This window comes from Lampris incognitus, chromosome 4 (genome assembly GCF_029633865.1).
Source record: "Lampris incognitus isolate fLamInc1 chromosome 4, fLamInc1.hap2, whole genome shotgun sequence".
Lineage (NCBI taxonomy): Eukaryota > Metazoa > Chordata > Actinopteri > Lampriformes > Lampridae > Lampris > Lampris incognitus.
In genome coordinates this window covers 58,777,678-58,798,524 of record NC_079214.1, presented here as the reverse complement: position 1 = coordinate 58,798,524, position 20,847 = coordinate 58,777,678, and the positions used below count along the sequence as shown (strand labels likewise).

At 44.3% G+C, this 20,847-nt stretch overlaps 1 protein-coding gene across 1 annotated transcript in view; it reads right to left on the bottom strand.

The window, feature by feature from the left end:
- Positions 1 to 2,409: 2,409 nt before the first annotated feature.
- Positions 2,410 to 20,847, bottom strand: part of ppfibp2a (PPFIA binding protein 2a) — a 35,979-nt gene continuing 17,541 nt past the window's right edge. Inside the window, exons 6-23 of the mRNA XM_056278571.1 lie at positions 19,557 to 19,856; positions 18,235 to 18,327; positions 14,944 to 15,055; positions 14,131 to 14,192; positions 13,349 to 13,427; positions 13,103 to 13,230; positions 12,893 to 12,960; positions 12,663 to 12,723; positions 11,766 to 11,904; positions 9,200 to 9,341; positions 8,907 to 9,035; positions 6,426 to 6,576; positions 6,146 to 6,257; positions 5,726 to 5,814; positions 5,396 to 5,518; positions 4,668 to 4,793; positions 3,589 to 3,777; positions 2,410 to 3,300 (exon numbers count right to left, since the gene is read on the bottom strand). Of these exons, the coding sequence (XP_056134546.1) occupies positions 3,094 to 3,300; positions 3,589 to 3,777; positions 4,668 to 4,793; positions 5,396 to 5,518; positions 5,726 to 5,814; positions 6,146 to 6,257; positions 6,426 to 6,576; positions 8,907 to 9,035; positions 9,200 to 9,341; positions 11,766 to 11,904; positions 12,663 to 12,723; positions 12,893 to 12,960; positions 13,103 to 13,230; positions 13,349 to 13,427; positions 14,131 to 14,192; positions 14,944 to 15,055; positions 18,235 to 18,327; positions 19,557 to 19,856 (2,310 nt within the window). The 3' untranslated portion in view covers positions 2,410 to 3,093. The remainder of the gene's footprint in view (positions 3,301 to 3,588; positions 3,778 to 4,667; positions 4,794 to 5,395; positions 5,519 to 5,725; positions 5,815 to 6,145; positions 6,258 to 6,425; positions 6,577 to 8,906; positions 9,036 to 9,199; positions 9,342 to 11,765; positions 11,905 to 12,662; positions 12,724 to 12,892; positions 12,961 to 13,102; positions 13,231 to 13,348; positions 13,428 to 14,130; positions 14,193 to 14,943; positions 15,056 to 18,234; positions 18,328 to 19,556; positions 19,857 to 20,847) is intronic.

Genomic DNA, 20,847 nt, shown 5'->3' with positions numbered 1-20,847 from the left:
TGGCCATTGTGACTCTAGTTAATGGTCACGGCACTTTGCATACCTCCTCTTTGGCCTTCCTCTTTTCCTCTTGCCTAGCAGCTCCATATTCACCGTCCTTCTCCCAATATACCCAGCATCTCTCCTTCACACATGTCCAAACCATCTCAATCTTGCCTCTCTTGCTTTGTCTCCAAACCGTCCAACCTGAGATGTACCTCTAATATACTTGTTCCTAATCCTGTCCTTCTTCATCACTCCCAATGAAAATCTTACCATCTTCAACTCTTCCACCTCCAGCTGTGCCTTCTTTCCTTTTGCCAGTGCCACCATCTCCAAACCATATAACATAGCTGGTCTCACTACCATCTTGTAAACCTTCCCTTTAACTCTTGTTGGTACCCTTCTTCCTGACACTCTTCTGCACCCACCCCATCCTGCCGGCACTCTCTTCTTCACCCCTCTGCTGCACTCCCTGTTACTCTGAAGTTGACCCCAAGTATTTAAACTCATCCACCTTCATCATCTCTACTCCTTGCATCCTCACAATTCCGCTGTCCTCCCTCTCATTCATGCATATGTATTCCCTCTTGCTCCTACTGACTTTCATTCCTCTTCTCTCCAGTGCATACCTCCACCTCTCCCCAACCTGCACCCTACTCTCACTACAAATCACAATGCCATCTGCAAACATCATAGTCCACAGACTCCGGCCTGATCTTGTCCATCAACCTGTCCGTCACCATTGCAAACAAGAAAGGGCTCAGAGCTGATCCTTGATGTAATCCCACCTCCACCTTGAACCCATCCGTCATTCCTACCGCACACCTCACCACTGTCACACTGCCCTCATACATGTCCTGCACCACTCCTACATACTTCTCTGCCACTCCTGACTTCCTCATACAATGCCACATCCTCCTCTCTTGGCACCCTGTCATGTGCTTTCTCTAAATCCACAAAGACACAATATAACTCATTCTGACCTTCTCTATACTTCCCCATCAACGTCCTCAAAGAAATCATCGCAGATGCAATGTTTCCTTTTTGTTGCAACTCCACAGTTTAAGCTCTAATGAACACAAGTCATCCAGTGTGTTCCAGATGCATCACTCAGATGATAAATTAGCACTCAGAAGCTCTCATCTCAATCTCTTGAAGGCTCCAAAAAATGATAAGACCGATTGTATATAATAGTTATTGTTTAATTTGTAAACTGTATGACCTTTTTCTTTGTTTTCACGAAACGTTTGGTGTTCAAAGAAGAGTCAAGATCAAGTTTGCATTGAAATACCAACAATTTTCACCTAAAAGTTGATGAGTATTTGATGACTGAGAGGCGGGAGAAGCAGTGACAATAAAATCAAGCTTTTTGTTGCTGGGTTAGGTCCATTACTTTACTTGTCCGGTACTTTCCAAAACCTTTTCACTAGGTGTCCCACCAGGAATAAAGTAAATAATTGTAAATAGTTGTTAATAAGTCTAAATAAGTGTTCTTGAAATTCCATTCCAGACCAGCAGTAGGCAGTAGCAGACCAATCCTTTTTTGGATTTTGGATTTAAGATATGCCCATCCAAAATGAATAGACAGCGTCATGTTGTCATGCGGAGGTCCTCGGGGCCATCTTCAGGGCAAGATGTCAGCACAAAGCTTTCTGGTTGCTCTTCACAGAAGTGCCTGTCTTCACTTCAATGACACATACTGCAAATATGTCATTTCCATGTAGTAAAGAAAGTAATTTTGTTCATAATTGAAACCTCTACCTTCTATGCTGTACTTATTTTCAGCACATTATAATACAACTCACACAGTAACTATTCTGTCCACACAAGACTGTTGTCAGCAGATTTCTAATTGAGATGCATCTGATGTTGAACATTCAAAGCACAATTATCACTTAAGGTGTATGGTATGGTGTAATATGGTACGGTATGATATGGTGTAATATGTATGGTATGGTATGGTGTAATATGTATGGTATGGTATGGTGTAATATGTATGGTATGATATGGTGTAATATGTATGGTATGATATGGTGTAATATGTATGGTATGGTATGGTGTAATATGTATGGTATGGTATGGTATGATGTAATATGGCATGGTATGGTATGGTACTGTGTACTATGGTAATGTAATGGCATGACGAGCTTCAGCCAAAATAAATAAAACCTAATTCCCGTTTTTCCACATGTAGATTCATATACATCTATAATATTGTAAGTGGATGATGCAGGCCAATAATTTGACTGCAGCCATTGTTAGCTCTGACAACCCCTCTAATTGCTATGAGCAGCAAAGCTTAAAAAAAAAAAGAAAGAAAAAAGTACAGTACTTTGACTTAAACTACAGTACTTGTGGTTAGAAAATGTATTATCTTTAAGAAAAGGTGATGTTTGTTATAGTGTAAAACTACCCCAAAGATCAAGGAGCAAGGCAGCATTGGGCTTTATTTTCAATATCCGTAGCTTAAAAGCTGAATTATTTTACAGAGACACCAGGAGGCCAACACGTCTTGAATAAAAGTGCTGAGTTTCAGTCCCCTATCAGAATTTGAGTTTTGATTTCATTAGACATTGTTCTCTGGTCATCAAAAATAAAGAAAAATGACAAAAGGTAAAGAGTAAGTCATAACCAAGCTTGAATTGAGAGGTTTCCATTTTTGAACTACGCCGTAAATAAGAAAAAGCTACACAATAGAAAAGAAGCAATGAATGTACAAATTTAATCTAGAATATTTAAGATACATTATGGTCAGTAATACGCAATGCATTAAAGTATGTGTGTAGTTAGGAATCCCTCTCTAAAAGGAATGAAGAGAGTGGCTTCATGAAAAGAAGGTTGAGCTTCTATCACACAAGTCACCATTCACCATGTCTTGTTGAGTCCTGCACGGGCATGTCCAAAAATACACCAGTTAGCATCCCGTCCTGATTGCCTTTGCACCATATCCAGAAAATCATCATAGGGTTGCATCTCGGGTCGCAGCGTTAAGATTTTCCACCGAATCACAAAATCAACTTGATTCATGGACGAGGGAGTTTTTTTTGCAGCAGGGCCAGAGGTGGTGGGGTTAAAAGCAACTACCCTTGGTAGTCATCAGCTCGGAAAGAATCAGCTTGGTTTTTTTATCCCCACCTGCTCCTGCCGCTCAGGCTGTCTGTCTAATAAAGGGCTAAGACCCCTGAGCCCTGCATAGGGCCGGTGGGAGACCCCGTTCATGGCTGGGGATCCACTGTCTATGGGGCAGATGTAGTCGACGGACTCATCTGATTTCTTCTTCCTCAGGTGACTGAACTGGGTGAAGCCCAGCTTCTTTGGCTGAAAAACAAAAAGACAAACCAATTAATCATTGGTTTTGCATCAATTCAACACTATGGAGTAAAAGTGAGAAGTTACGCCCTCCGATGGTTTCATTTCTCATCCATTAGTTTTTTTAGGGCAGAGACACATTTTCTTGAGACATGCATGAATTAAAAAGAAATAAATCAATGACTATTGTTTATCCAATTTAGCAACAGTAACCAAGGGGTGCGGCAGAGGGGCGGGACTTGACAAAGGTTTGAAGGCACCCTGGCAGTGGTTTTCACCTCGGGACTAAACTCTCACCCTGACTTTTGCAGTGGTGGTGAGGGGAACGTGCCCCGTGGCGTTGGCGTACTCTCGCTTCTCCTGCGTGGCCTGAGAGCCCACCAGGGCGGCGAAGGCAGTAGCTAGGTGGCGGCGCAGCAGGGTCTTCTGAGGCGGTATATTCAGCAGCAATGCCAAGGTTTCAGAGCTGAAACGAGGCTCCAGAATCTACGAAGAGACAGACATCTGCTTAGATACAAACACATGGCGGCGTTAACAATAAGGCGTAAGATTCAGATCAGAGCCGGGCAATATGTTGATGTAATGTCAGTATCATGATATTAATGATTATTAATTAAGTTTCCTTTCCCCTTGGGGAAATTCAGTTACTGCAAATGAACCCATCCTGGCTGTGATCTGTGTAGCTAGGAGCAGTGGGCTGCCGCCTCCATGGTGCACCCGGGGCCCAACTCCAGTTCTTTTCCCATTGCCTTGCTCAGGGGCACAGACAGGAGTATTAACCCTAACATGCATGTCTTTTTGATGGTGGGAGGAAACCGGAGCACCCGGAGGAAACCCACGCAGACACGGGGAGAACATGCAAACTCCACACAGAGGACGACCCGGGACGACCCCCAAGGTTGGACTATCCCAGGGCTTGAACCCATGACCTTCTTGCTGTGAGGTGACTGTGCTAACCACTGGGCCAGACTAGATATCATCTGGGATTTTGACCATCATGTTATAACTTAAATGTTGTCATTCTCTGGTCTTAAAGGCAGCAATACATTAAAGCCATACAATTTTCTGAACTTATTCAACTGTTTTGGTTGAGTGAAATAACAAAATGAAAGCTTTCACCTGATTGGATATCATATCCACATTACTAATGATTATTTCTCAAAGATTTCTGATGGATAAATATCTTATGGAAGCACCTGTACTCATCCCCAAAATATCATCACATGATCGATACTGAGGTATTCAGTCAAAAATAGTGATATCTGATTTTGTCAGTATTGTCCAGACTTTATTCAGATCACTCGATAAGTTGTTCTTGCTGATGCAGCCCATACAAAACGTCATTAAAATGAATCTCAGGGCTAAGGGTCACTCACAATCAGCCCTCCGTGGACTCCACTGCCCCGAAGATTAGGAGCATACTCCGCTAAGTCCACCGCTCGTAGCCACTCCATGACACGATGGTTGGACCACTGCACCACCTCTGATGGAGAAGGCTGTTTCTTAAGAATGTAAAAGAAAACTATAATTGGAATTGAAACTTGAATCTATTCTCCTTTCAGCGCTTCACACATCCTCTTATTTCATAAAAAAAAAGGGCATCCAGGTAGTGTAGCAATCTATTCCGTTGCCTACCAACACGGGGATCGCTGGTTCGAATCCCCGTGTTACCTCCGGCTTGGTCGGGTGTCCCTACAGACACAATTGGCCGTGTCTGCGGGTGGGAAGCTGGATGTGGGTATGTGTCCTGGTCGCTGCATTAACCCCTCCTCTGGTCGGTCGGGGTGCCCGTTCAGTGGGGAGGGGGAACTGGGGGGAATAGCGTGATCCTCTCACGCGCTATCTCCCCCTGGCGAAACTCCTCACTGTCAGGTGAAAAGAAGCGACTGGCGACTCCACATGTATCGGAGGAGGCATGTGGTAGTTTGCAGCCCTCCCCGCATGGGCACAGGGGGTGGAGCAGCGACCAGCATGGCTCGGAAAGAGTGGGGTAATTGGCTGGATACAATTGGGGAGAAAAAGGGTGGGGCTGGGGGGAAACGAGAACACAAAAACCAATATTTTCAGCATATGCATACATTTCCCTCTTCTGATGTCTGCTTACCTCCTCCCCTGGTCTGCGTCTCAGACAGTGGGGGTTAAACTTATTTGCATGGAGGACATGGATGGCACATTTAATACTGAGGTGGTGGAGCTGGCTGGTCACCTTTAGAGTCAAGAGGTCATTCTGAAAGCACACAACAAAATAAAAATGTTTGCATGCTGGCAGTGACCTTAGAGTAATAAGTAATGATGGAACATATATGTTTATTTATGGTATTCTGGTTTTATGTGTTTATCACCTCACTGACTGAGATCTATGATACAGAAAAGAAATACAATGCAGTTTAAATGGGTGTAGTTCTATTATAACTGTGGATATGATTGGTCTTACAACTGTAAGATACTGTATCATTCGGCCATCCACTCGGGCTTCATGGAACTGATCTTTATACTGAGGCAAACCAATGTCGTCCAACCAGTCTGCAAAGAGTAAAAATCAGATAAATTATATTGCCTCTATAGTGGCACAAACAATAAAAAATAATAACAAATAACCACACTGAATCCATTTTGGCTGTACAGCTGAAGTACTACTTGTGTCTACTTACTAAAAACATTCAAAATGGTTGATAAATAAAATTTTGTGATTGCTTCCTACTCCAGTACTTGCGAGTTCGGTTTAGCCTTTTGCTTCTCGCTTTGCCTTCTATTTGTTTTTGAGCTGAGCACCTGATTCACACAGCGGGTTAACCGCCCAAACGTTGCGAGCGCACAGGAACTAGAAGACCACAAACAAAGGAAACAGACTTACGAGTGACCCAGATGTGGTCCAGCTCAGAGGACTTCTCTGTAACTTTTGTAGTGAACGCCTTCAGAGCAAGCTGAAGCTTTTTCCTGTGCAGTGGATGCTTCATACCCATCTCCTAGGGTCGGGAAAAAGCATATTCACGTTAAACAGTATCTGCACCGTTTGGAATATAAATGCGAGTTTCAGTTGAAAACACAATAGGAGTTGGATCATTTCTGGTCATTTGAGTCATTTAAGAATGATGTTACATTAAGTCTGCTGTCGGTTCTTCCGTTTGTTTCACCTTCTCAAAGTCCTGAGGCGTGGCGGAGATTAGCGTCTGTCCATTTTCAACCCATTGTCTGGTGAGGTTTACATATTGGCCTAGTCCATAGTCCTCTAGCCAGCCACAGACCTGCTCCTTGGTCCAGCGGCTAAATGGTGTGTTCATATCACTGACAGAAAAATAACACACAGCAAATAAAAAAAAGACATATCAGCAACAATATATAAAACAATTAATTTTGAGAATATATACAGCTCCAGTATATATCACAAAACAGTATGATGAATTAAGGACTTATTTCATGAAGTCTGCACAACAGACCCCCCAAAACGTGTATGGAGCATAATATACACTGCTCAAAAAAATAAAGGGAACACATAAGCAATACAATGTAGCTCCAAGTCAATCACACTTTTGAGATATCAACCTGTCCAGTTAGGAAGCAACACTGATTTGTGAATCAATTTCACCTGTTGGTAAATTGTCTAATTTCCACCTGGTGGAAATTAGACAATTTGCAAGACAACCCCTATAAAAGGAATGGATTTGCAGGTGGTGGCCACAGACCATTTGCCTATCCTCATCTTTTCTGGCCGATCTTTGGTTAGTTTTTCATTTTGCTAGTGCCCTCACCACTAGAGGTGGCATGAGGCGGTATCTGCAACCTACAGAAGTTGCTCAGGTAGTGCAGCTCATCCAGGATGGCACATCAATGCGTGCTGTGGCAAGAAGATTTGATGTGTCTCCCAGCACAGTATCCAGAGCATGGAGGAGGTACCAGGAGACAGGCCACTACACCAGGAGACGTGGAGGGGGCCGAAGGAGGACAACAACCCCGCAGCAGGACCGCTATCTGGTCCTTTGTGCAAGGAGGAACAGGAGGAGCACTGCCGGAGCCCTACAAAACGACCTTCAACAGGCCACTAATGTGCAGGTTTCTGCTCAAACAGTGAGAAACAGAATGCATGAGGATGGTATGAGGGCCCGACGTCCACAATTGGGGCCTGTGCTCACAGCCCAACACCGTGCAGCCCGATTGACCTTTGCCAGAGAACATCTTGGTTGGCAGATTCGCCATTGGCGCCCTGTGCTCTTCACAGATGAGAGCAGGTTCACACTGAACACATGTGACAGACGTGAGAGAGTCTGGAGACGCTGTGGAGAACGTTCTGCTGCCTGCAACATCCCCCAGCATGACTGGTTTGGCGGTGGGTCAGTGATGGTCTGGGGAGGCATATCCTTGGAGGGCCGCACAGACCTCTACGTGCTAGCCAGAGGTACCATGACTGCCATTAGGTACCGGGATGAGATCCTCAGACCCATTGTCAGACCATATGCTGGTGCAGTGGGCCCTGGGTTCCTGCTCATGCATGACAATGCTCGTCCTCATGTGGCCAGAGTGTGTCAGCAGTTCCTGTATGTCGAGGGCATTGATGCTATGGACTGGCCTGCACGTTCCCCAGACCTGAATCCAATCGAGCACCTCTGGGACATCATGTCTCGTACCATCCGCCAACGCGATGTCGCACCACAGACTGTCCAGGAGTTGACCGATGCCCTGATCCAGGTCTGGGAGGAGATCCCTCAGGAGACCATCCGTCGTCTCATCAGGAGCATGCCCAGACGTTGTAGGGAGTGCATACAGGCACGTGGAGGCCACACACACTACTGAGCCTCATTTTGAATCGTCTTGAAGAATTTCCACAGAAGTTGGATCAGCCTATGTTCTCATTTTCCACTTTGATTTTGAGTATGATTCTGAATCCAGACCTTAATGGGCTAATGATTTTGATTTCCATTGATCATTCTTAGGTTATTTTGCTCTAAACACATTCTTCTGTCTAATAAATAAAGATTTTCAGCTGAAATATTTCATTCATTGAGGTCTATATTGTGTTTTTAGGTGTTCCCTTTATTTTTTTGAGCAGTATATATTCATCCATCCATTATCCAAACTGCTTATCCTGCTCTCAGGGTTGCGGGATGCTGAAGCCTATCCCAGCAGCCATTGGGCGGCCGGAGGGGAGACACCCTGGACAGGCCACCAGGCCATCACAGGGCCGACACACACACACACACACACACACACACATTCACACCTAGGGACAATTTAGTATGGCCGATTCACCTGACCTACATGTCTTTGGACTGTGGGAGGAAACTGGAGCACCCGGAGCAAACCCACGCAGACATGGGGAGAACATGCAAACTCCACTCAGAGGACGACCCAGGATGACCCCCAAGGTTGGACTACCCCGGGCTCAAACCCAGGACCTTCTTGCTGTGAGGCAACCGCGCTAACCATTGTGCCACCCTCGCATAATATATATATATAAAACTTATTTCAAGTCTGCTCATTTAACAAAGAAAGGAAGTCAGGATGGGAAAAAGCATACCTTATCCTGTGATATGCTTCTGTCTCAAGTCTGTACTGTTGCCCTACAGTTGTCATGCAATGATGGACTGAAATAAAAACAGTCAAGATGCACCACGCCTTACTGCACAGAGCTGCAAGACTCCGGGGTCCGGGTCAGTCTTGGCCCTGCTGTGGCCCGCAATCCCCCTCTTCTAAACTGGCCCGGGTCCGCATCAGCCCCCTGGAGCCCCCCAGACTGGGTCCTTCGAAGTCTGTGAAGAATGAGGCAAACTCTCTGGTTTGCAAAGGATGTGAGTATCTTTTAAGAGCGCACTTAGTCCTCTAATCGAAACATAACATTTAATTAACCTCACTGTTGATGAAGGCATATTAGGACGGTCATATTTTAAAAACAACCTTCTACACAGAAACTTACTTTCCCCACAGCTTCTTGATACTCCTGTTGTTCTTCAGATATTCTGGTGAGCCCACTGCCCGGTGGCCAGGCTGCGTGTTTGCCTCAGAATGCACAGGGGAATGGTCATTTGAACTGCAATCTTCATTTTTCTCCGGCTTTTCTTTAAACAGACAGAAAAAATAACAGTCAGTGTATTGCTACCATACAAATATGGGCAACTCTTGAGAGGGGTTCAATATAAGCTTCGGCGATGTTTCATATTGTCAGTTTAAAAGATGAAGGTTTCTAAAAAAAAGAAGATAAAGCAACACTAACTTTGCCAAAATTGTCTGTAATGTTATTTGTTCTCAGCGTACTGTTATGAGACTATTACGCGGACAAAATGTTGATGGCTGGGACTGAACACATACAGGCACAGAAGCAGAGCAGCGAGTCAAATGACTCGCACCGCCAGCCAGCACTTTTTTTCCAGTAGAAAATACGAGTTTGTAGGCGTGTCGGTGCCTGGAAGCAGAACAGCATTCTGAGAAGTCGCCGCTCGTCAAACAGACATTTGCGGACGAGAGGCAAGATGCCTCTGGTGTGTGGCTTTATACTGAAATGAATAGGAGCATCCTTGATGTGTATCATCTGGTGTGTGCAAGTGCAGAACAAAAATGGAGTTTTATTTTTCGCCTTTGAAACGGACCACAGGGACATAAATAACACCTTTCCACAGTTAAGGTCCACTTTTTCACAGAACTCTTCTTTCAGGGAGATACGAATTGCCGAGCATATGTGCCATTACCTTCAAGAAATCACATAAAGGGAAAAACTGAGGGGGAAAAAAAAACACAAAAATGAGAAAGGCTCCTAATTTAAAATGCGTGGGTTTAAATTTCATTCTGTGTTGCGCGAAAAAAGTTGGGCAATCGTATCTCCGGGACACGATTCAATAGATTAATTTTCATGACTATTAGCACAAAAAGCATAAAAAGTGTGATACCGGATTTTCTATATAACAGTTATATGTATATGTATATGTATATATATATATATATATATATATATATATATATATATATATATATATATATATCTACTGATATCAATATGTAGTTATATCAATCCATTTCCAACTCGGAGCAGAAGTCTCTCTCTGTAATCCCACAATGAGTGTGTTTGTTACAGAAACACAACACTGGGAGTGTGAGAGAATTGGAGAGAAGAAAAAAAAAACTAGGTTAAAACCTAGTATATGGCTGGACTGCGACTAGATTTATTAAGTTTAAGTTCAGTTTCCTTTATTAATCCCCTTGGGGAAATTCAGTTACTGCATATTAACCCATCCTAGCTGTGATCTGCGTAGCTAGGAGCAGCGGGCTGCCGCCTTCCTGCTGCACCCAGGGACCAGCTCCAGTTCTTTTCCCATTGCCTTGCTTAGGGGCACAAACAGGAGTATTAACCCTAACATGCATGTTTCTTTTGATGGTAGGGGAAACTGCAGTACCCGGAGAAAACCCACTGCAGACATGGGGAGAACATGCAAACTCCACGCAAAGATGACCTGGGATGACCCCCAAGGTTGGACAACCCCGGGGTTCGAACCCAGGACCTTCTTGCTGTGAGGCGGCAGCGCTAACCACCAGGCCACCATGCCGGCTGTTTTAAAAAGCGGCTGTTGTGACATCGGTTCCGTGAACAGCTGATGACGTAATAGAAAACTCCAACTCGGCTGTCCGACCAATGGCGAAACTCCATCACTCACTAAGTCACTCACTCCTGGACAACCACATGTGTAGGTAGGGCTGGCCCTGGTATTGTGGACCGGCCAAAAATATAAAAAAGGGGTATCACTGCACTGATTGTACTGGGACTATATTTTTCTAATGGAAAGTGTTTTCAGACCTTTCACAAAACATTATGAGCCCATTAGTGCTAAAACAGAGCCTTTTTAGTAGACACTATTTGTCAAAGAATTACATTGCAGCTTGGTGCGCAGCAGTCAGATGTCAGGTGATGCCGTCTTGCTCAATACTATACAGTCAATTTCAATTTTAACAGAATCAATGTAAAAGATTCTGCAACCCCTCATTTGGTTTGGCTCCTATACATAAGAAAATGGGACTTAGGTTAAAAAATACCGGAGTATCCCTTTAAGGCTAGGAGCCCATGAAAGGGAAGGAGCTCGGCTTTAATTCAACCATATGTGGTCTCTCTGTAATAGCCTCAACGCTTAAACATAATCCAGCATAACATGAACAGGGTGGGGCTCGAGCTAAAAGTGGTCAGCGAAGATGGGATCGGGTGGGGCTGGAGTGTGGTTAATCATGTGCGAGGGTGTGGTCTATGAGAAACACAACCCCAGGAACCCTTTACTCTGCTATTAGCAACACTCAAAAGGTCACACTGGTCTAAGAAGAGGGCTTTCCTTGAAATATCGATCCACCACTGATGCTCACTGGGATTTAACAGGTTCAAGATGAACATACTCATACAGCAAGGATGTGGCTGAACGATGAAAACTAAACTTTTAGCTGTGACGTATTTGCCAGTCGGCTCATTATACATCATAGAGAACCAGAAACTATATCTCTGGGTTTACTTGGGCTGGAGTCTCCATCCTCGCTCCCATCTGGAGATCTGTGACTCTGAGTATCACTGCCGCTCTCTCTGTCTCCATTTTGGTCTGGTAGAAAGGTATTTACAGGCAGTGTCCGGCTTCTAGTTTCCGCTTGTCCGCTCTGAAAACAGAATACAGAGACATGACTCAGAAAACAAAGCCTTGCAAGTAATTAAAGGTATCCAATGGAGTTTTTTTAACCACTAGTGGCGCTATAGAGCACAGTAAGAAAAGCTAGAACCAATATTATTTCTATCAAGTGTTCTTCCACCAAGTGTACAAGGACACACATGCGCGCCACTTGCACGGGGGTGATACATATTCTGCAGACCTAGAACACAAAGGAGAAAAAGAAGAGGAAAAAGAAGACGAGGATGCCAATATGTCGAGGATGCAAATATTGAATAGTGAAAACAAAAGGACACACAGAAATAGCATAAATATTGGTGAGGTAATTTGACATTTGGTGGCAGTAATGTGCCACATCTACCAATAAAACAAAAAGAAGAACGCCAGCCAACGTAAACCATGCAGCTTTCAAACCATTTAAAAACAAAGGTTTTGCAAATGTTTTGAGGTGGGAAATGCACTCAATGTGTTTGTTAGGCCTCAAGGAAACACACTTAATGTGTTCAGTGACAAACCTTTAGTTTAAAGAAAACCCAGAAGTTTACGAGGAAAAATCTCATTGGATACCTTTAACTCCCTTCATGAACTAAACGATTTATAATGTAGCTATGATAAGCCAAGGTGAAAACAATGAAGTGTTGATATGAAAAAAAAAATGTCAAGAAGAGCAGGAAAGTAAACGACAACTTAAATAATGATTTAAAAAAAAACCCCAGCTTTGATGTTGGTAGCTAAGCAGAAATAAAATACCTTTTGTGAAGACCCGTTCGGTATGTCGCTCAAACTGCTTGACAAATTATGTGGCTCTACCCTGAGGAGACACAATGACAATTATTATAGCAAAATTCAGTTTAATCGTTTTATTACCAACAGCTACATTTTTTTGTGAAGTGCTTTGTAACATTGTTTTAGAAAGGTGCTATATAAATAAAATTATTATTATTATTATATTATTACATATGGTAAAGATGCCCGAGTACCTGCAGTCAGCATTCTTCTGAACTGATAAATGAGACGTCAGCTGGGAGGACGAACTGCTGGTGGAGACCTGGAGCCATTGAAATATAAGGAACACTGTAATCGTTGCTATCAAACAGAACTGTGTGTTCACACTGTGGATGAACAACAGACATTTCTACAAGTTATTCCAGAGACGGGCAGGATACCAAGTGAGACAGACAGGTACCCACCTCGGATTTCACATCCTCTGACTTGGCACTGGCAGAGTCGGTGTTCTTCAGCATCACCCCTTGCTCTTCCTCCTCACTGCTCGTCGACGGCGTCCTGCCATTGGACAATGAACGGACAGCAGGTGGCGCTAGAGTAACAAAAAATGAGAAGTATTGTCATTTAAAAAAACAAAACAAAGGCATACTTCTCACCGAGGGGAGAATTGCACAGTGAGGTTGAAGTTGTGATCATACTTTTTTTGTTACCTTGCCGCGTGTTGTGAGGGACGTCTCTGAACTGCCTGCACTGGTTCAGGAGGAGAGTCAGCTCCTCAATCTGTCGGTCCTACGGTGAAGAGTAACTGCTCATGGTAAACAAAACCCGATTATGATGTTTAAACAAGGTTAGGAAAACATGCATATGGACTGTCTGCTTCACTCTATTACTGACTAATTTGCTATATAAACATCCTTCTCTCTGCACATGGCCTTTACATCAAAGTATTAGACAGGGAGGGGACTGACGTGGGCCTGGCTGGAAATCTGAGTTGTGGTAACCGACTCTGTACAGTGTGTTTTTTTTGAAGTGGTGCCTATGCCTGGTTTTGCCATGTTTCTCTTAATGCAGCTCGCTCCAAAATTAGGCTTGGCAGATAGAGGACTACACAAGTGTGGCTTTCCTTGAAATGGCTTGCCGCAATGTGCGCGCATGTGTGTGTGTGCCTGTGTCTGTGTGCGCGTGTGAGTGTTTTCAACGTGCGGGCCAAATGTATGCCCACTTCTGTGAGTCTTTAAAGAGCCAAGTTTTTGTGTGCGAGAGAATTACAAAAGCCTCTTTGTGCTATAAATGGTGGAGGGCGGCGCTAACTGCGACAACAGAAAAAAAAAAAGGTTTCCCCTCTAACAGAAATGATGATAGCATCTCCGCACACAGGCCGGTGTACACTTGATGTATGGATGAGAACACAAACTCTAATCCACCCGACCGCAGAACAGCTGTGCTGAGCTGAGAGGGAGAAGGACACTCTTTCAGACGTCTGGTCACTTACCTTCTCGTCGTTGGCAGCTAGCAGCGACTCCATTCCTGTCCTAAGCCTTTGGAGTTCCTGGTCTATAAAGAGAAACCCCATGCTGATCATCAACCTCTATAAACATAGCTGCTATACTTGGTCGTGTAAGACGAAGCATCAGTTTGAACAAACATGGAGAGAGAGGAACGTGACATTTTTTCCGCGTCAGTCTTGCCAACCGATTGCCACATGGTAAGAATTGAATAATTTTGCGATGACAGAAGACACAAAAAGGGATAATTATAACATTGCTGCTGAGTTATCTGTGCCACAGCAATGTGCCAATTTCCCTCGAGTATCAAGGGCAAGCAAGGGTACGAACTAGCATGGCATTATGACTTCAAGCAAACTGAAGGACAACGAGAAAGGCGGCGTAGAAGAAAACAGGCTCCAATCATAGTTTCCATAGTTTTCCTTAAGAGCAGACAGGAAAGACAAAACACTGAATAAAAATGTACTGTATAGTGGGAGAAAGTTGACAAATAAAAGATTAAAAGCAGACATGGATTACAGTATTGCCATTAAGTCTCATCACGTCTTACATCTGATGTTTAGCCTCCTCCTGCACATCTCCTCTAGGAGTCAAATTGGAGGTGGGAGAAACAGAGAGACCCAATATTAGACACTACATTAGAAGTTAAGACAAACTTTTCCTCAAAACTGTTCCTTTCAATTTGATTAATGCAAAAAAAAAAAGGGGGGGGGTCATAAATCCTGCCATCTATCAGGTAACAATTAGACTGAGAGCCCTGGTGGGGCTTGGCGGAGGGTTTGACGAGCTGTTTTACCGACCTCTCAGCGTGCTCTCTGCAGGCAGCGCGGGTCTGGTGAGCAGCTGAGTATGCAGATTCTCTATCTCAGCATTCTTATTGAACAGAAGCTGCTGGAGGCTGCTTATCTCCGCCTGTGGGTAAGACAAGACCCGGGAAGGTTAAAGTGAGCAACCGAGACACATGCAAACTTGTGCAAAGTCACGGTTATGTGCACACAAACACATGCATGCATGTATGTATGTGCCAACATGTGTGCATGTATGTAAACACAAGCAAACACATGCAAACGTCTGCATATACCTCCACATACACATGCTAATGGAAAGTACTGTATGGCTGCAAACTGTACATGTTAATCTAAAGCAAAATGTGTTATGCGTTCTGCAAGTTTTCCAAAATTTAACCGTGCATTTTATACAACTCATAGATAAAGCAACCACATCTTAGGACTTAGATCGAGTTCTCCAAATGTTTTAAAGCCACTTGTTAAAGTAACACTGTCTGAGGTTCACAGGCATATGGTTTCATCAGAAAAACAGATGGCAGGAGAGGGAGTTTAAAGCAGATATGCCGTTTTAGCTTGCATTTTCAATTTGTCTGTCCCTCAGTAAAGGAAGGCAATGAAAAAAAGTCCCGGTTAGCTCATTTTGCTAATGTCACCCTTGATTTTTCACTATAACTGGGCTGTTTTTCCTTTCATTTGTGCATGAATTTGTGGCAAGGTCAGGACCCTTGAAATGCAATATTGCTATAGCTATGTTTCCATCTGATAATCAAGCGAATATTGAGTAAACTTCTCTTAAGTCCCTAAAATCAAAATTTCAATCAGATCTGTTGAAGCAAATCAAATGTTGAATGTAATTTTACGCATCTTACGTCATCCATCCATCCATTATCCAAGCCGCTTATCCTGCTCTCAGGGTTGCGGGATGCTGAAGCCTATCCCAGCAGCCATTGGGCGGCCGGAGGGGAGACACCCTGGACAGGCCACCAGGCCATCACAGGGCCGACACACACACACACACACACACACACACACACACACACACACACACACACACACACACACACATTCACACACACACACATTCACACCTAGGGACAATTTAGTACGGCCGATTCACCTGACCTACATGTCTTTGGACTGCGGGAGGAAACCAGTGCCCCCGGAGGAAACCCACGCAGACACGGGGAGAACATGCAAATTCCACACGGAGGACCACCCGGGACGACCCCCAAGGTTGGACTACAGCGGGATTCGAACCCAGGACCTTCTTGTTGTGAGGCAACCATGCTAACCACTGCGCCACCGTCTTACATCATGTGTACATAGTTTGAGACCCATGAGAAAGAGGGAATCGTTAAGATTTTGCCTTTCGTTTTTATTCAACAAATGCATCCCCGTCGTTGCTCCACCCCCTCTGCCGATCCAGGGAGGGCTGCAGACTACCACATGCCTCCTCCGATACATGTGGAGTCACCAGCCGCTTCTTTTTTCACCTGACAGCGAGGAGTTTCACCAGGGGGCCATAGCACGTGGGAGGATCACGTTATTCCCCCCAGTTACCCCTCCTTCGCCCCGAACGGGCATCCTGACCAACCAGAGGGAGCGCTAGTGCAACGAACAGGACACATACCCACATCTGGCTTCCCACCCGCTGGCACAGCCAATGTAGGGACGCCCGACCAAGCCGGTAGTAACACAGGGATTCAAACCGGCGATCACCATGTTGGTAGGCAATGGAAGCATAAACATGCTTTGATGGAAACATGGCTAATGATGTGCAGCAGCTAGTGAGAAGGCTTTCAATAATTCATCAATATGTAGTAAACTAGGAGGCTCTGGAGTGGCAGGAAAGGGTGGAGGTGAATAACACCATTACTTTTTTCATATGAAAACCTGTGTGTCTCATATCATTTTTAAAATCATATCTTAGTGGGGAGTTGGCTGGCGACATCAGAGCCAGGTGGATAGCTTATTGTACATTGTAGAATTACATAGGGGATGGGGATGGGGCATGAGTATGCAGATTTTCGTTCCAGTAAAATACTACACCGCCATATTTCACCAGTTAGTTTCTCCCTTTCTGGACGGCGTCCAACAAGTGAAATCCGCTTTTGCAGTGTCTGTTTGAAATTGAAAACCTGTGTACCTCTACAGGTACAGGAAATAGGAAATGAGCAGGTAAAACAATAACACCCGGGGCGTCCGGGTAGCATAGCGGTCTATTCTGTTGCATACCAACATGGGGATCGCCGGTTTGAATCCCCATGTTACATCCAGCTTGGTCGGGCATCCCTACAGACACAATTGGCAATGTCTGTGGGTGGGAAGCCGGATGCGGGTGTGTGTCCTGGTCGCTGCACTAGCACCCCCTCTGGTCGGTCAGAGCACCTGTTCGAGGGGGAGGGGGAACTGGGCGGGGAATAGCGTGACCCTCCCACGCGCTATGTCCCCCTGGTGAAACTCCTCACTGTCAGGTGAAAGAAGTGGCTGGCGACTCCACATGTATCGGAGGAGGCATGTGGTAGAATGCAGCCCTCCCCGGATCGGCAGAGGGGATGGAGTAGCAACCGGGACGGATCGGAGAGCGGGGTGATTGGCCAGGTATAACTGAGGAGAAAGGGGGGGGATAATAACACCCGAAGAGTGTAACAGCTGCCATTCCTCTGGTGTCTCTCCACATCTGCATTTTACAACTGTCTATGTGTATGTCCAGTTAACCTCCGTCCTGACAGCAGGGCAGTGAGAGACCAGTAGGACTCGTAGAAAAGACACAGAAATAGCCCACTGCATGAGGAATAGTGCAAGAAAGATGATGAAATAATGTGAGTGAAAAAGGAACAAAGGAGGAAGAAAAAAAATGAAAGAAAGAGGGAAGAGGAAATGAGGGAGAGCAAGTCAGAGAAGAAAAGAGTCCAAGAGGTAATGCTGTGAGCCGACGCCAAGGAAAACAAGAGAGACGTTAAGGCCCATTATTATATCTATTTCTATAGAGAAAATTGTTCTCAGATCTGTTTAAAAAAAACGGAGCTGTTCATGAATGGGTGTGCATGCATGCGTGCATGTGCACGTGCATGCATGCATGAGTGCATGTGTGTGTGCATGTGCACGTGCATGCATGCATGGGTGCATGTGCACATGTGTGTGTGAGAGAGAAAGAATGACTCATTTAAACTGGCTGGAGTGTTAGACTGGCCAAATATTTAGGAAAGTGTTGCGTGACGTGAAAAGTTAGCAATGGAATCCAGGCACGGAAGTCATACGATCAAAAGTCTAGACAGTGCAAGAAGCAAAGCTTTAATTCACCTTTGTTGCCTTGAGTTTCTTCTCATACTGTATTTTCTGATCTTCCAGATGTCCCACTTTATCCTTGAGAATTTTGATCTCCTTAAGTAAGCCCTGAAACAGAGAGCGTAGACGAAAACTTGATTTAAAGCACAAACTTTGAGTCTGGGGCCCTGTTTACACTTGGTTTTAAAATGCGTTTTGGGCGACTGGATCACAAGTGGACAGTGAGACACATCACCGTTTACACCTGTGCCCATCATGCGTCTCCAAATGCGTCCTGCTGACCACTTCTGATCAGATTTCGTTACTCCGAAGAAGAAGATTTCCTGTTACGTCCTAGTCGGGGACACATCAGGACACATTAGCGTTTACACTACAAACGATATGTGGTCAAATGCATCCCAGACCACCTTGGCAAGTGGTTTGAGTAAGCGGTTCACAAAACGTTTTGTTGGTGGTTTAAATTTGTATTTAACGTCGCCCACTTGTGATCCGGTTGCAAAAAAATGCATCTTAAAACCAAGTGTAAACGGGGTCAAACAAGGTTGAATCAGTTCATGTATCTGTCAATAAACATTGTATCCAGATGAACTGACTCAATCTTGTTTGATTTTCTTACCTGGATTATTGAGCATGCATTAAGACAATATTTGAAAATATAAACAAACACAACTCGCTCTCGGTAAAATCAGAATTACAAACTTGGTTCTGGGTTGTGTTAATAAATCAGTGCGATTAGCATATTCACTGCAAAATAAGCCGAGCATATTAAGGTATTTTATCCTGCATTTAGTCTCGTAATGCTTATTTCAAGATATTGCTAATAAAATATTCTTACCCCACTAGCAAATAATATTGCACACCTACTTGAAAAAACATTAATATCTTCCACAGAAGTAAGAAAATGTTACTAGTATATCATGAAATAAACATTATGAGACCTAGAATGAGATAAAATACATTGATAAACTTTTTTTTTTTTGCAGCATTGATCCTTCCAGCACACCATACAGTATCAAACCACTGACCGCCATTTCTGATGTAAAACTGACAGAAGGCAAGATAGGACCTTTTACAGTAAAGATAACTATTTACTGCTTTTCATGTAGAGCTTTCTGCAGTGTGGTAGGTTTTTGTCAGGTTGCATTAATCCTAATGAGTGTTCAAGAGGCTGGAGAAATGTTGCAAGTATATGTTGCATTTGACTCGGGGGCTTACAAATGCTTAGGTTGGTGGGTGTGTGTGTGGTTGTGTGTTAGGGTTCAGGTGTGGGTGGTGGAGTTGCATCTCAGATGAGTCCAAAGCAGGCAAATATAATCATGCAGACAGGCTCTGCCTACACTTTCTCCTCCAAAGTGGCACTGTCGCTGCTCTGCATCTGAGCTACTCTCTTCCAGGCTGTGTGTGTTCCCATCAGGCCTGTCCCATGTCTCCTGCAGCATCTGCATCTCCTCGGGGGTACTGTCACAGGAGGGCCCCGGGTTTGAACTCTGGGCCTCACTGGACCCAGTGTGGCAGGTCTCCGGCGAGCCGCCGTCAACCCGGATCTCCAAGGCCCTTTTCTCCTGGATCTTGCTATTGATCTCCTCCTGAAACCTACACATCTGCTCCTGCAGCTCGCTAATGAAATTCACTACACTCTTGACAGTATGCAGTGAAACGAGGGGGAAAATGAGAGAAAAGAGAGAAATAGACAGGTTTTAGAAAAGAAAGAATGAATGTGAGAAATGTTTTCACCTGTGTGTGTGTGTGTGTGTGTGTGTGTGTGTTTATGTATGTGTGTGTGCATGTATCACTCCCAGTGGAGTTGTGTAACATTTTTAGTAATACCCATTCATATAATCTCTCTCCCCGAGCTCTTGTCTGGACATTTTAAATCATTTCACAGCATAGAATTTGTGGTATGAAGGCACGTGTCTGAATATGAACCTGTATGAGAAATACAGATCTCTGGCTGGTTTGCAGACACACACACACACACACACACACACACACACACACACACACACACACACACACACACACAATTGCAAACACACACATGCGCGCGCACACACACACACACAATTGCAAACAAACACAATTGCAAACAACTGCACACACAATTGCAAACACACACACACACACGAAATTGCAAACACACAATTGCAAACACACACACAAAATCGCAAACACACACAATTGCAAACAAACACACACACACAATTGCAAACACACACATATGCATGCGCACACACACACACAATTGCAAACAAACACAATTACAAACAACTGCACACACAATCGCAAACACACACACACAATTGCAAACACACAATTGCACACACACACACAATAGCAAACACACAACTGCACACACACACACACATAATTGCAAACAAACACAATTGCAAACACACACACACACACTGAGCCCTTTGAACAGCCTCGTCTGGTCAAGGCAAACAAACGCTGCACATGAACTTGGGCTGGACTCTTCCACGTCTGTATTTAAACAAAGTGTTGGTGTTATTCTATGAACGGACTCAGACTAACTACATTAAATGGGCGGTTGGCGTTGCTGAGCTGTGACAGAGGAGAGTAAATCCACCAGCTAATAGCAGTCCGCTGCTCCTATAGGAAGGGTGTAAA